This window comes from Eleutherodactylus coqui, chromosome 12 (genome assembly GCF_035609145.1).
Source record: "Eleutherodactylus coqui strain aEleCoq1 chromosome 12, aEleCoq1.hap1, whole genome shotgun sequence".
Classification (NCBI taxonomy): Eukaryota; Metazoa; Chordata; class Amphibia; order Anura; family Eleutherodactylidae; genus Eleutherodactylus; species Eleutherodactylus coqui.
This window is the reverse complement of record NC_089848.1, coordinates 52,157,271-52,171,436: the sequence shown is the minus strand read 5'-3', so window position 1 is coordinate 52,171,436 and position 14,166 is coordinate 52,157,271. Positions and strand designations below refer to the sequence as shown.

Below are 14,166 nucleotides of genomic sequence, written 5' to 3'. Positions count from 1 at the left end.
CCTAAGACATTTTGGATAATATTCTCAAGTGGTACTTTTTGGAAGATGTGGGTCCTGTCACATCTGGTGTAAAGCTAGCTGCACATTCCACTACAAGAACATCATACCAATAGTCAAATGTGGAGCTGCTAGTGTGCTGCTTTACTTCTGCAGGACCTGGATGGTTAGTCACAATTGATGGAACCATGAATTCTTCTATCAGAAAAACGTGAAGGAGAATGTCCATCCTCTGTTATTGCGTGTCTCCATTGGTACAAGTTGGACATAACATATCGGCATATTATTGCAATATAATATAATATATTACATATCTATCTATCAATATTCACGTTGTCCCTCTTCTGGGCATTTGTATGGATAACAAATGAGGGATCAAATTCTCACTACACCCCTATCTGAAGTCTTTGCGGGTGTAGCTTCCAAAATGGTGTCACTTCTAGGAGGTTTCCACTTTTCTGCCATCTCAGGGACTTTCAAAATGCAACATGGCACTGAAAAAACTATTCCCCAAAATCTGTGTGAGAAACAGCTCTCCTTCCTTCCTGAGTCCTGCTGCGTACCCAAAGAGCAGTTTACATACAGAACATTTCCACACCCAACATAAGTTGTGCAGCCAATTGTGGGATGCGTTCTCTTCCTGTTGTCCATTTTAAAAATGAAAAAATCCTATGTAATATTGGAACAAAAATTGTAATTTTGCATTTTCCTTTCAATTCCATGAAACATCTGTGGGGTGAAAACGCGTACTACACTACTTGATGAATTCCCTGAGGACTATAGTTTCTAAAACGGAGCTCCCTTTTGGTGGGTTCCAATGTACAGAACTCCTAGGCACTCTGTAAATGAGACATGGTGGCCGAACATTATTTTGGCACCATCTGTACTCCTTCACTTCTGAGCCCTGGCACGTATCCATATATGGGACATTTCCATACTTGGTAAAAATTGATTAGCAAGTGGTGAGGCATTTTTTATTTTGCGAGTCAGTACAATCAGGACGATATAGCCTCGTGTGGTGCAGAGTGTAAGCTCTCACCTACGACCTGAAGGTTACAAGTTCAATCCCCGCTTGGTTCAGGTAGCCAGGTCAAGGTTGACTCAGCCTTCCATCCTTCTGAGGTCGGTAAAATGAGTACCCAGCTTGGTGGGGGGTAATAAATAAATTACCTGAAAGCGCTGCGGAATAAGTTGGCGCTATACAAATACCAATATTTATTTTTATATTATATATATTTTTTTACTGTACTACTTTTAAAAACTAAAATATCTTTAAATAAAGTTATTTTCCGCTGCCATCTTCTGACTGCTATAACAGTTTTGTTTTTCCATCAATATAGCTGAAAAGAATTTCAAACATTTAAGTCATAGGCCCTTAGACAGAAATGTCTCTGAATCAAGAGAACCAAACTTCTGACTAGTACTGTGCAGTTCGATCCATCACCCCTCGCGTCGTATCTATCTCGTGTTGTATCCATTCCCCTCGCGTCGTATCCATTCCCCTCGCGTCTTATCCATCCCCCCTCGCGTCGTATCTATCTCGTGTAGTATCTATCTCCCTCGTGTCGTATCTATCTCGTGTAGTATCTATCTCCCTCGTGTCGTATCTATCTCGTGTAGTATCTATCTCCCTCGTGTCGCATCTATCTCGTGTAGTATCTATCTCCCTCGTGTCGTATCTATCTCATGTTGTATCCATTCCCCTCGCGTCGTATCCATTCCCCTCGCGTCGTATCCATCCCCCCTCGCGTCGTATCCATCCCCCCTCGCGTCGTATCTATCTCGTGTAGTATCTATCTCCCTCGTGTCGTATCTATCTCGTGTAGTATCTATCTCCCTCGTGTCGTATCTATCTCGTGTAGTATCTATCTCCCTCGTGTCGTATCTATCTCATGTTGTATCCATTCCCCTCGCGTCGTATCTATCTCGCATCATATCTACCTATGTCGTATCTATCTATCTCTCCAACATCTATCTATTTTGATTTGTCTTCACTTACCTTGCAGCCTTCACAGGTGATGCATCTGTAATGATATCCTGTAGCCTTGTCTCCACACACCACACACAGTTCATCCTTATCCAAGTAGCTGGGTATGTACCCTAAATAATAAATAATAGTGGTTCATCATTTCAGCTAAATTCCACCGTGCTCAATGACACATAGCTAACGTTTAGTACCAGGTAAGAGCATTTATAAAAACAGCTTACATGATTGAAATTAACTCTAGAGATGAGTGAGCATACTCGCTAAGGACAATTACTCGATCGAGCATTGCCCTTAGCGAGTACCTGCCCACTTGGGAGCAAAGATTCTGCTGCTGGGGGCAAGCGGCGGCGGGGAGATCTCTCTCTCCCCCCGGCTCCCCCCTGCTCATGGCCGCAACTCACCTGTCGCCCGCGCCGGCAGCCGAACATTTTCTCTCAAGCGGGCAGGTACTCGCTAAGGACAATGCTCGATCAAGTAATTGTCCTTAGCGGGTATGCTCGCTCATCTCTAATTAACTCCATTATCTCCCGCTTTGCGCTAGACTATTAACCTTATTTTTAGAGAAAGTTCAAACAGTCAGCTGTGAAAGTCATCAGATTTAGATTGCAGCAGGAAATAAAGCAGTAATGTTTCTCCTATTGTCTCATTACAAAATCTATACAACTTAGTACTATATATAAGATATATAGTATATAAACCATTTAATTACACCATGGTTCAGGTATCTACAAGATCACATTTTTGCCATAACATCTTATCGTCCTCTTTTTGAATCATGATTCCAACACAATTAGACAATTTGAGCGTAATGCCTCATGGACTGCCCCATAGTGTATGGAGGTTCATTGTGTTGAATATCGGCTTACCATACTGGATGCTGCTTTAGGGGCCAACCACACTGCTTTATGTTACTTGTGTTTTATGTACGGATTTCAGAAGTGCGTCCCGGCTTGACTGTGGGTATCCTGACCCGAACTCATATGAGTGCATGATGCGGAGAGTTTGGGTCAGAAAACCTGCGCTCAGGCCGAGACACACTTCTGCTGAAACAAGACATTATATACAGTATAAAACCAATAGACTATGTGAAAAATAGGATTGAGGTGTAAACTAGTCACCAGTTGATATCCGTGTCTATACAGATATAAAGTACATTAGGGTGTATGTGGGGTGCAGTGGGATAAGGGGGGCTGGTTTCCAAATGGGAATACAGAAATGATGTAAATGGAGCAGAGTTACCTTAGGGAATATGGGAGGCCTCACTAAAAACATGTGTTTTTAGGGCATGCTTAAAACTATGGGCTTTACAGATTAACCCAATTGTCTGCTGTAGTGCATTTCAGAGAAGAGGTGCAGCTTGGAGATGGGAGTGGGAGGTTCAGATTAAAGAGGAACATAGTCTAGGATTATTTGTTTATTAAAACCATTAAATGTTTATTCTGCACTTGCGTAACCCTAAAATTTTCATCAAAATGATCCCAAGTATCAATGCAGTGTACCATGTCCTTAAACGGGTTCTATGATTGTTGAAGAACTAGGCTGAAGTGAGAAAAACGTGAGGAAAATAATAAAAGAAGCATTACTTACCAGTTAAATCCGGAGCCGCTCCAGTGTTGTAGCTCTGGTCTTACATCATGGTTTTTGCTTATATACCTGCATTACTGGTGCAGCCAATCATTGGCCTTGATGGTCTTGTGTCATACACCACCAAGGCCAGTGATTGGCTACGGCAGTCACATGAGTATACAGTTGTGTCAACACTGCAGCCATGGAAATCAAAGAGCGGTGGAAAGAAACCAATGGTGGTACAAGAGCAGCTCAAGATTTAACAGGTAAGTAATGCTTCTTTAGTTATTGTTTTCTCACTTCCCTCCACTTAGCCAAGTTGTTCAATAACTTGAAGAATCCCTTTAAGATGCCAGTTTTCTTTAAGCATCAGTGAAATTAGTAATTCCAGTCAGATTACATACAAATAAGGCGTTACAAATTGGTTTCTGCCAATTTTATTGCTTAAATATTCAATTTACTCCACAATATGTATAAAAAACAAATGTTTGTTTTAAAAGAGAAAATAGCAACTTTTCTTAAAAGTATCAAAGAAAAATCAGCTCAGAGTGGCCGCTGCAGAAATGTCAAGTATTACAAAAACGTATGCTCAAAAACTACATTTAAAATTCACATTTAATGAAAAGGACACTGAACTTCTAACAAAAGTAAGTCAGCCCTCCCCTTCAACCCTTAGGGCCCATTCACAGGGGCGTCTCTCCTGTCCATGTGTGCTCTGTGTTTTTAAGGGTTTATACACATTTGTATTTTTCGGCCATGTACAGTCTGTGTTTGTAATGGGCTGCACATGGACAGTACAAGGGCCCAATTGATTTCAATGGGATTTTACACACATTACATTTTTTTTTACAGTCCATGTTAAAAAATTGCAGCATATCCTATTCTTGTCTGCATCATCGGTAAAAGAAGGTCAAGCAATGTTGACTGTGAGGCTCGGCTAAAGTGCGTTGTGCCCAAGAATCTCAGGAGCAACTCTCATATGGATGTGTAAGTAAGTCCTAACGGACTCAACATGGACTGCAGCACATGGACCCATTTAAGTAAATAGAGCGATTCATAAGCATGTTTTTTATGTGGACCGATGTTCTGCATTAAAAAAAAATATAAAATGACAGCTTATCCTAATCTGGTCTGTATTCATGGACCATAATCATCCATAAAAGTCTATGGGAGCATAAAAAACTGCAGCAAACAATGTTACATGCGTGTGACCTACATTTGTTACACATGTTGCTACGGAAAAAAAGTGACATCAGTTGGGCCTTCTTGCATTTTTTTTTTGCACATATGAAAAACGGATCACACGTGACTGGCACACATGTGTGGAAATAAACACATATACGCAAACAATAATGCAATCAACATACACACAGTGCAATATTTTTTTTTTTTTTCTTTTAAGGACCAAAATTGCATAGGCCTGTATGAATGAACCCTCGTTCCCAAAATGGATATTAAAATAATAAGATGCTACTTAATATTTGAAAACCAATAGTTGGTGTAAAGCAAACCTTATAGATACATGTGTTAGTAGTCTATTTTTTTTTGAAGCATGATTACATAGTAATGTCACTGCAGTTTAGATGCCTGCAGTTCCGGTCTATTTCCCTCACTCTCCATCTCGCCATACAGTGCACATCTCCACCTCGCCATACCGTGCACATCTCCAGCCCCTTTACCTTCTGTATCCCCCCATTACTTGTAGTATGTAAGCTCACTGGAGCAGGACCCGCACCCCTATTGTTTCCACCAACTGATTACTATGTAACCGTGGTTCTGTAATTTTTGTACTTTTGTCTTTCTGTATCCCCCCTGTCTATGTAAGCGCTGGAGAATATGTTGGCGCTATACAAATAAAGATTATTATTATTTCCGTTATTCAGCTCTGTCCTCACATCCAGGACATGCTGGACCTGAATGGTGCCAAACAAACCCAACAGACTACAATGGGTATTGTCCATCTTCCAACCAGCATTTTCTGTGCCATTTTGTCCGGGATTTCGTGCCGAATCGGCACCGGAAACGCTAGACAGTCTACAATGCGGCGGGGGTGAATGGGCCAAAGCCTACTATACTAATGCAGTAATATGTAAAGAACTACAAACTATGTAACTCTACTAATTTGTACATTAGATTGTATATGGTACAAAAGCTGCAGTCTCTAAGCAGATAAACAATGGAACAATATTTAGCTGTACTAATTATTTATAACTGAATTTGCATTGTGCTTTTACTCCTTTTTTTGGTACAACATTATAGCAGTGCGGCATATGAACCAATATTGGTACTATTAGCATTGAATGTTTCCTTATACTGGGTTCACTCGAAGCGCAACCCGGCCTGTAATTTGTGTAGAACTGTACTAATTTCAGAAGTGCTTGGAGGTCGGCGGTGGCCACTTCCAGCATCTTCTGTGATGACTCACCAATGAGTTCACCAAAAACCAAGGTATTCCGTATTCACTCTTGTGAGATGGCATTGTCCCAAACACAAATATTGCGAAATTACGGGGTTGTACTTGAGCAAAACACTTTGTGCACCTAATCTTACAGTATTTTGCAGCATGTGTACACTGACGCATGAAAAGTAACATTCTATCCCCAAAAAGATAACAAGTATCAGTTTACATAATATTTGAATATAAAAAATTGTAACTCTTCTCGCTTGAACATCTTTATCATATCTATATTCATGACAGACAGACAGACAGGATAGATGGACAAATAGAGATAGATAGGATAGATAGATATAGAAGGATAGATAGGATAGATAGAGAAGGATAGATAGGATAGATAGAGAAGGATAGATAGGATAGATATAGAAGGATAGATAGATAGATAGGATAGATAGGATAGAAAGATAGATAGGATAGATAGGATAGATAGGATAGATAGGATAGATATAGAAGGATAGATAGATAGATATAGAAGGATAGAGATAGATATAGAAGGATAGATAGAAGGATAGATAGATATGTGATAAATAGATAGATATAGAAAGATAGATAGATATAAAAGGAAGGATAGATAGATAGATAGATAGATAGATAGATAGATAGATAGATAGATAAAAACACTTTGTGGATGTTATGCAGTTTTTTCATTCAAACCATTGTCCTGCCCCAGGCAATGTATTCACAATGTATCCATTTCCACTGCTCTGATGCACCCCAGACACAGTAGGAAGGGGACACCTGTTCTCTTGTGTGTTAATGAGTTGTTACAGAGTCTTCATTAAAGCCAAATCAATGTTGATCAATAAGAAGAAGCAAGTCCTTTCAGCAGCCTTCTGTCCTCACCGCTGGATTAATTGCTTCTTGTGGGAAATTCAATAATGTTGATTTAACACTAAATATATATTTAGACAAAGAAGACATGACAGGCTCTATCCATACAATAGTGTGCTACATAAACAGTCCATCAACACGGACATATACACTGTCAAATGGCTGTGTACAATGAGATGAGGTAAATGACAAATTCTTCTCTACTATCCCTGTGTGCTCCAACTTAGTCAAACTAGCACAAGCACAATTATTTTGTACGCCAGTTGTCACATTATGCAGTCTCACTGCTCCGTCCCCACACCTGTGGCATATTACATTCTGTAATGATTGAGGCAGGCAGTCTAATGTTAGGAGATTTATTTTGACTGCAATCTCAGTACACTTCATTGATTTAAAAAAATATAAAACACAAAGCAACAAAAGATAATTTGAGAGCAGACGAAGAATCAGATGCTACATAATAGGTAAATTATCACACAGTCACAGAATGCTGAAAATACAATTGTCATGCCACAGGGACATTGTACGAACCTCTACAGCACTACATAAAGCTATGAATCACTGGGAATGACACGGAAAAGGGAGTTTATGGCAATAAAGGTTGGATAGAAGGGTATATGTTTGCTTTAAATACACATTAGATATTATTACGTATTAGATAGCATATTTAGTAATTGCCCTAAACCCACACATTACTAGGATAGCTCTTTGTAAGAGTAACACTCCAGTTACACCTGGATGCACAAGTATGGAATCTATCAGAATACAGAAATGCAAAGTCATTCAGCAGCAATAAATGTGCTAAATGTATCAAGAGAAAAAAGCAGTAAGATACAGAATCATTATTTATAAAGTGTCCAAAAAACATCACAATTGTATCAGGTACAAAACCCCTAGTAATTCCATACAACGTAAGACTGAGCAGCTTCCAGTCATTACTGTACCTGCAGTCCTGTCCATATACAATTGCATTCTGTGCTGTAAATGTATCAGTAATATGCAAATGAAATGTAGAGGTTAATTGCACAAAGACGCTACTGCTGCCATTCATTTCCTCTTCTGTCCGGGTGACGGAATTCAACGAGCACAGTGCCCCCGTATAGCACTCATCAAACAGAGATTATCGCGACACCCCAATTTTTTATTTGGTCTATGCTCAATGAAGAATAGCATAAAACTGAAATTGCATTAAAATAAAAAAAATAAAAAAAATTCTCTCGAGCGGAGAAATAAAAACATTTTAATCTCCTAGCAACCTGGAATACGGCTTTCGGTTGATTACAGACGGGCTCTTAAGGATGGATATGTGTTAAATCAAATCTATTTAACTTAAAAAAAAAAAAATCAAAGCCAACTCCAGCATTGGATGCAAGCATGCAGGTGAGCAGACATGCAAAATCACTCATTAGGAAGATGGAAAGACAAAACCGTCCCTACCTTTTTTCTGTGAGAACATCGGAGATGATTGCCCCTGTGAAAAAGTTGCTTTTTCCTCAGAGAAATACTCAGGTTGGTTGTATGAATTCAGGGCCAGGTCCATTTCTGAGTACTCGCTTTTAAACATGTTTCCAGGGTAACTAGAGGTATAAGCCTGATTCACCGCCCAGGCCTGATCCATATATATATTATTGTTGTGTAGGACATAAGCCTCACAAGAACTGTAGTTCTCACTATCTTCTATATAAGTGCAGTAATCAGGGGGCTGCATACAGAAGGTGTTAGAAGCACACTGGGGCATTTCGTACATTTCCTGAATGCAGTAGTTCATTTTGATATCCGGGGTGAGCTTCTACTTTACGTATGCAGCACACACACACATACACACATGCATGCATACACATGGAACGAGGGGAGAAAAGGATGAATATACAGTAGTAGACTGTAGTCTGCCTCAAAGCTAAGCACCCTGGTACGATTTGGAGCAGCACCTTGTGTGCTAAGATCCTATTTATATCTAGGATGCTACCGAAACGTCAAACATGTTGGAAAAGAGATTTATGGCAGTTTAAGGTCCTAATCTATGAGCCCCTGCTAAATCCTAGGAAGATGGCTTCACAGACAGGTAGCAGAAGGTATTAAGAGACACAACACAAGGCGGGCAGACGACAATCCTGACTTTGTTTAAGTTTGGGCAATAACTTTGAGTAGTCATATTCAAGACCCGTCAGTGTGACATACAATTGACAACTTAAAAAGCAAAGCCTAAGTGAGTCAGAGGGCTGTGTGAAATCCTAAAATCAATAGGCTGAAGTTTTTAACTCTATCCTTTAAGAAACTAAATAGGAAGCACATAGATGACCCGTACCAGAATCTGAAAGGTGAACGTTGTAACAACATAATCCACAATCAGTTCTATTGATTTGGTGTTACGGCATTAACAGAGTGGCGAAGAACAACCTTCTGCATGATGGCAGGTATTGATTGCCGTTCATGGACTGACTTAGTTCTTTATTAACCCATCAAGCATATGTATGGGTTTCACAAAGTCATAAAGGAAAATTTACTGATAAAGGTTATACAATATTATGGTTACTATTAGCAATGAATGTTTACGTGTATTATACAGGGTTTTGCGCTCAAAGGGCAACACTGTAATTTGTGGAGAACTGTAGTAATTTCAGAAGTGCTTGGAGGTCGGCGGTGGCCACTTTTAGCATCTTCTGGGATGACTCGGAGCTCAACAAGAACCAAGGTAGTCCGTATTGACTCATGTGAGATAGCATTGTCCTGAACACAAATATTGTGAAATTACTGGGTCGTTCTTTGAATAAAACACTTTTGTGCACCTAATCTTACAGAATTTTGCAGCACATGTACACAGACGCATGAAAAATAACATTCTGTCACCAAAAAGTACCAGTTTACATAATACTTGAATATAAAGGATTGTCCCAAACACAAGGTGGATTACCATGAACTGCTAATGGTTCTGCATAGGGGGTTATGTCTTCTTAAAGCTTCTAAGAATTTACTGGTAATGGAAGTTACTACGTGGTGACAATAGTCCTAGCAGCACAAATCTCACCTTTGTCCTGATGGCATGCCAATTTTGCAGTCAACTGAACTATGAAATTTATACGCAAAGGTTGGGGATGGGATACTGGTAACATGCAATCTGTCAACGATTCGGACCTGATCTAGTCTTACTCATCTTGTGCTGAAACATCACCTTGTCTAATGTCAGTCAATCAGCTATAATGTTAAAACAACCTACCTAACACTGTAGGTCCCCTTTGTGCCACCAAACCAGATCTGAGCCATCATGGAATGGACTCTACAAGACCTCTGTAGGTATACTGTGGTTTTTGGCACCAAGACTTTAGCAGCAGACCTTCTAAGTTCTGTAAGTTGTGAAGTGGGACCTCTATGCATCAAACTTTTTTCTAGCACATCCTACAGATGCTCGATTGGTTTGAGATCTGTCCAGCTGCATTCACCATACCCCGCATGGAGCGCTCGGCTGTATAACAGCCGGGCGCTCCGTGCAGAAAACAGCTGGATGCAGAAGACAAGTGGGGCCACCCAGCTTGTCTTCTATATCCTCCGCTGGAAGCGCTCAGCTGTATAACAGCCGGGTGCTTGGAGCGGGTAACAGCTGGATGCAGAAAGCAAGCGGGGACACCCCACTTGTCTTCTGCATCATCCGCTGGCAGCGCTCTGCTGTATGACAGCCAGGCACTCGGAGCGGGGAACAGCTGGATGCAGAGAACAAGCGCCCCCCCCACTTAGTCTCTGCATCCTATGGAGCAAAAGTTGATTGCTCAACATTTGAGCGATACTCTTGCGATGTAAATGATACAAGGATTATCGCTCAAAAGACATCTTTTGAGCGATAATTGTTGTGTCTAAATGGGCCTTAAGGCTGGTACTACACACAGACCTCTGCATTGTGATACATTAGATCCATTTTCTATTTATTATTGTACAAGTTATTAGGGTCAGTTTAGACAAGCCAATTTCTTGTTTGAATGAGTGAATGATGTCAGAGTTCACTTGGGCAGTCTGTTTATACAGCAGATACATCGTTGGCTCGTTCAAGGGAGACATTGTACAGTCGTTCACATTCGCTGTATAAGTGACTAATAACGACTGAACCACTGGTATTTAAACCGAACGATAAGTGAACAAGCTAACTGATATTTATGCCTGCATACAATGAACAAAAAGCAAACGATTTAACGATTATATCATTCATTTCCATGTGTTTGAACGATTTTTTTTAATGATACTCATTCCGTGTTAAAGGACCTTTGAAAAGACTACAAAAAAACGGCAATTTCCTGTATGACCTGTGTTGCCGTTTTATAGTGGTTTTTATGGTATGTCTGATTAGTTTCTTAAGGTCTCTCTCACATGGGTGTTTCTACAGCGTTTAGTGACATCATGGTAATGGTGACGTCATCAGCTTGCTTTGCAGGCAAACGCTCACAAAACGCTGTTCTCAATGCTGTAAAACGCTTGCGTTTTTACAAATGATTGTGTGAGAGTGGCCTTAGGCTGGCTTCACAGACAGCGCAAAATATCTGGTGGAGAGCGGTACAATAATAAGTGTCTGCGGGTAACAGTGAAGCATGGTGTAGTGCGGTACAATAATGAGTGTCTGCAGGCAGCAGTGAAGCATGGTGGAGAGTGGTACAATGAGTGTCTACAGGCAGCAGTGAAGCATGGTGGAGGGCGGTACAATAATGAGTGTCTGCAGGCAGCAGTGAAGCATGGTGGAGGGTGGTACAATAATGAGTGTCTGCAGGCAGCAGTGAAGCATGGTGGAGGTCGATACAATAATGAGTGTCTGCAGGCAGCAGTGAAGCATGGTGGAGGGCGGTACAATAATAAGTGTCTTCAGGCAGTAGTGAAGCATGATGGAGATCGGTACAATAAGGGTCTGCAGGCAGTAGTGAAGCATGGTGACGAGCAGTACAATCCTGAGTAGCAGCAGTGAAGCATGATGGAGAGCAGTACAATAATGAGTGTCTGCAGGCAGCAGTGAAGCATGATGGAGAGAGGTACAATAATAAGTGTCTGCAGGCAGCAGTGAAGCATGAAGGAGAGCAGTACAATAATGAATGTCTGCAGGTAAGAGTGAAGCATGGGGGAGAGCGGTACAAAAATGAGTGTCTGCGAGTAACAGTGAAGCATGGGAGAAAACAGTACAATAATGAGTATCTGCAGGTAGCAGTAAAGCATGGTGGAGAGCAGTACAATAACGAGTGTCTTCAGGCAGCAGTGAAGCATGGTGAAGGTTCTCTGCAAGTTTGGTGCTGCATTTCAGCAAACTGAGTTGGGGATTTGGTCAGGATTACTGGTGTCCTCAATGCTGAGAGAAACAGGTAGATACTTTTTAATCATGCAATACCCTCAGCCAGGCGTCCGATTAGCTCAAAATTGATTCTTCAGTAGGATAACAACCCCCAAACATCCAGCCAATGTCATTAAGAACTATCCTCAGCATAAAGAAGAACAAGGAGTCCTCAAAGTGATGATTTGGTTCCACAGAATTTTGATTTCAACATAATTGAGTCTGTCTGGGATTACATGAAGAGACAGAAGGATTTGAGCAAACCTACATCTACAAAAGATTCATGGTTAGTTCTTCAACATGTATGGAACAACGTCCCTTCTGAGGTCCTTCAAAAACTGTGTGCAAGTGTACCTAGAAGAACTGATGCTGCTTTGAAGGCAGAAGGGTGGCCACACTAAATATTGATTTCATTTAGATTTCTCTTTTGTTTTGACAAAAATAAACTAAACTATTACCACTTTTATTTTTGAAAGCACTCTTACTTTGCAGATTTTTTTCCCTATGTGCCTAAAGTTTTTGCATAGCACTGTATTTCTTATTTCATAGAAGTTAAATTCAGAATCTGAATTCAGATTACTTCCACTAGGGTATAAACGATTCACTGAAAAAGGATGAAATCCATACGAAAAAAAAACACTGATACAAATGCACATGGGCGGGTACAAAGATCAATTCCCAACAGTGTGCAGAAGGCAAAATACGTTATGGGGAGGCAGCACAGGTAAAATATACTGATAAACACTCACACACCTACTATGCATTGGGGCGGGGGTGCTTAGATTGTGGGCCAGCTCATCTGGTGTAATAGTATGGGTGTAACTAACAGGCTACAAGCCTGCATGCTGCACTACAAGCACCTGCGTGACTGGTACCCTACGTGCGAGTATAATACTAAGCAGCTATCCCCCTAAGGCTGCCTGCACACGGGCAGATATCTGCTGTGGAATCTGCGGTTGGCGTCCACACCACGAATCCGCAGCAAATACTGCCTGTTACTTTCTATGGAGATCCGCTGCTTTCTACACGCAATCGGAAATTCGCCCGCAGAGGAAAAATAGCAGCATGCTCCATTTTCATGCAGGCTACACATGGACGGCTTTCATTGAAGTCAATGAAAGCTGTCTGTCCTGTGGTTTGTCCGCAATGAACATTGCAGACAGGTTACAGATTCCGCGTCATCGCCTAGCGACAGCGCAGGGAAGAAAATCTTTGAAAAAAAATCTGTACTGCCCATGTGCGACGGCAAGCTGCCGAGTCCATCCGGAGTACTGAAAAGATGGCGACGGAGCAGGTACACGCAGTCGCCGCTGCTGCCAGAGATGGATTTGGCATGCGGAATCCAGCTCTGTCGTGTGCAGACATCCTAATTAAGCTACTAATGACCACTTGTACACTGTATGTATGTATGCATGGGTATTAGTGTTTCTTGACGCCACCAGGAAGTCCTGCTGGAGTCAAGAGTGAGGGGGGGGGGGGGGTGACGCCCCCTGTAGATGATTGGCTGGACAGATGACAAGGCAGAAGTGTGTGGAAAAGGTATAGAGTATCGGCCGCAGCTGGGGCAGGCTACTAAGCAGTGAGGCGACGGAGGTGTGAAGTGCCTTCTCCTGCAGACCAGCAGGCCCCCCCACCTCCCCCCATGCCCCCATGTTACTTATTGATGGCTGTGGCTGCAGAGACGGCACCGCAGCGGGGGAAGGCACTGTCATACCTGGGCGGACGCACAGTGCAGCAGCAGTACAGCAGGGATCCTAGTGCGTCACTGGAGCGAAGCACCATGGTGAGCGCTGCAACATTGTACCAGTAGTCGCCTTCTGAAGGGCAGTAGCGGACCCCAGCATGTGCCTTCATGATAACTGCAGCAGCAGGCAGGGCTCCGCGGCGGGGGGAAGGCAATGAGAGAGCCGGCCAGACGCACTGTGCAGAAGCAGAGGAGCGATTGGAGTGCGCCGCAGGACCGCTGCACGATGCTCTTCTGCGGCGGTGACACATGCCCACTAGGTATACTTTGGGCAGCCACCTTAAGGAAGC

At 41.9% G+C, this 14,166-nt stretch overlaps 1 protein-coding gene across 6 annotated transcripts in view; it reads right to left on the bottom strand.

The window, feature by feature from the left end:
• THRB (thyroid hormone receptor beta) overlaps window positions 1–14,166 on the bottom strand; it is a 292,504-nt gene that overhangs the window by 18,471 nt on the left and 259,867 nt on the right. For all 6 annotated transcript variants that reach the window (XM_066584928.1, XM_066584927.1, XM_066584922.1 and 3 more), the window contains one exon: window positions 1,997–2,097. In XM_066584928.1, the coding sequence (XP_066441025.1) occupies window positions 1,997–2,097 (101 nt within the window). The remainder of the gene's footprint in view (window positions 1–1,996; window positions 2,098–14,166) is intronic.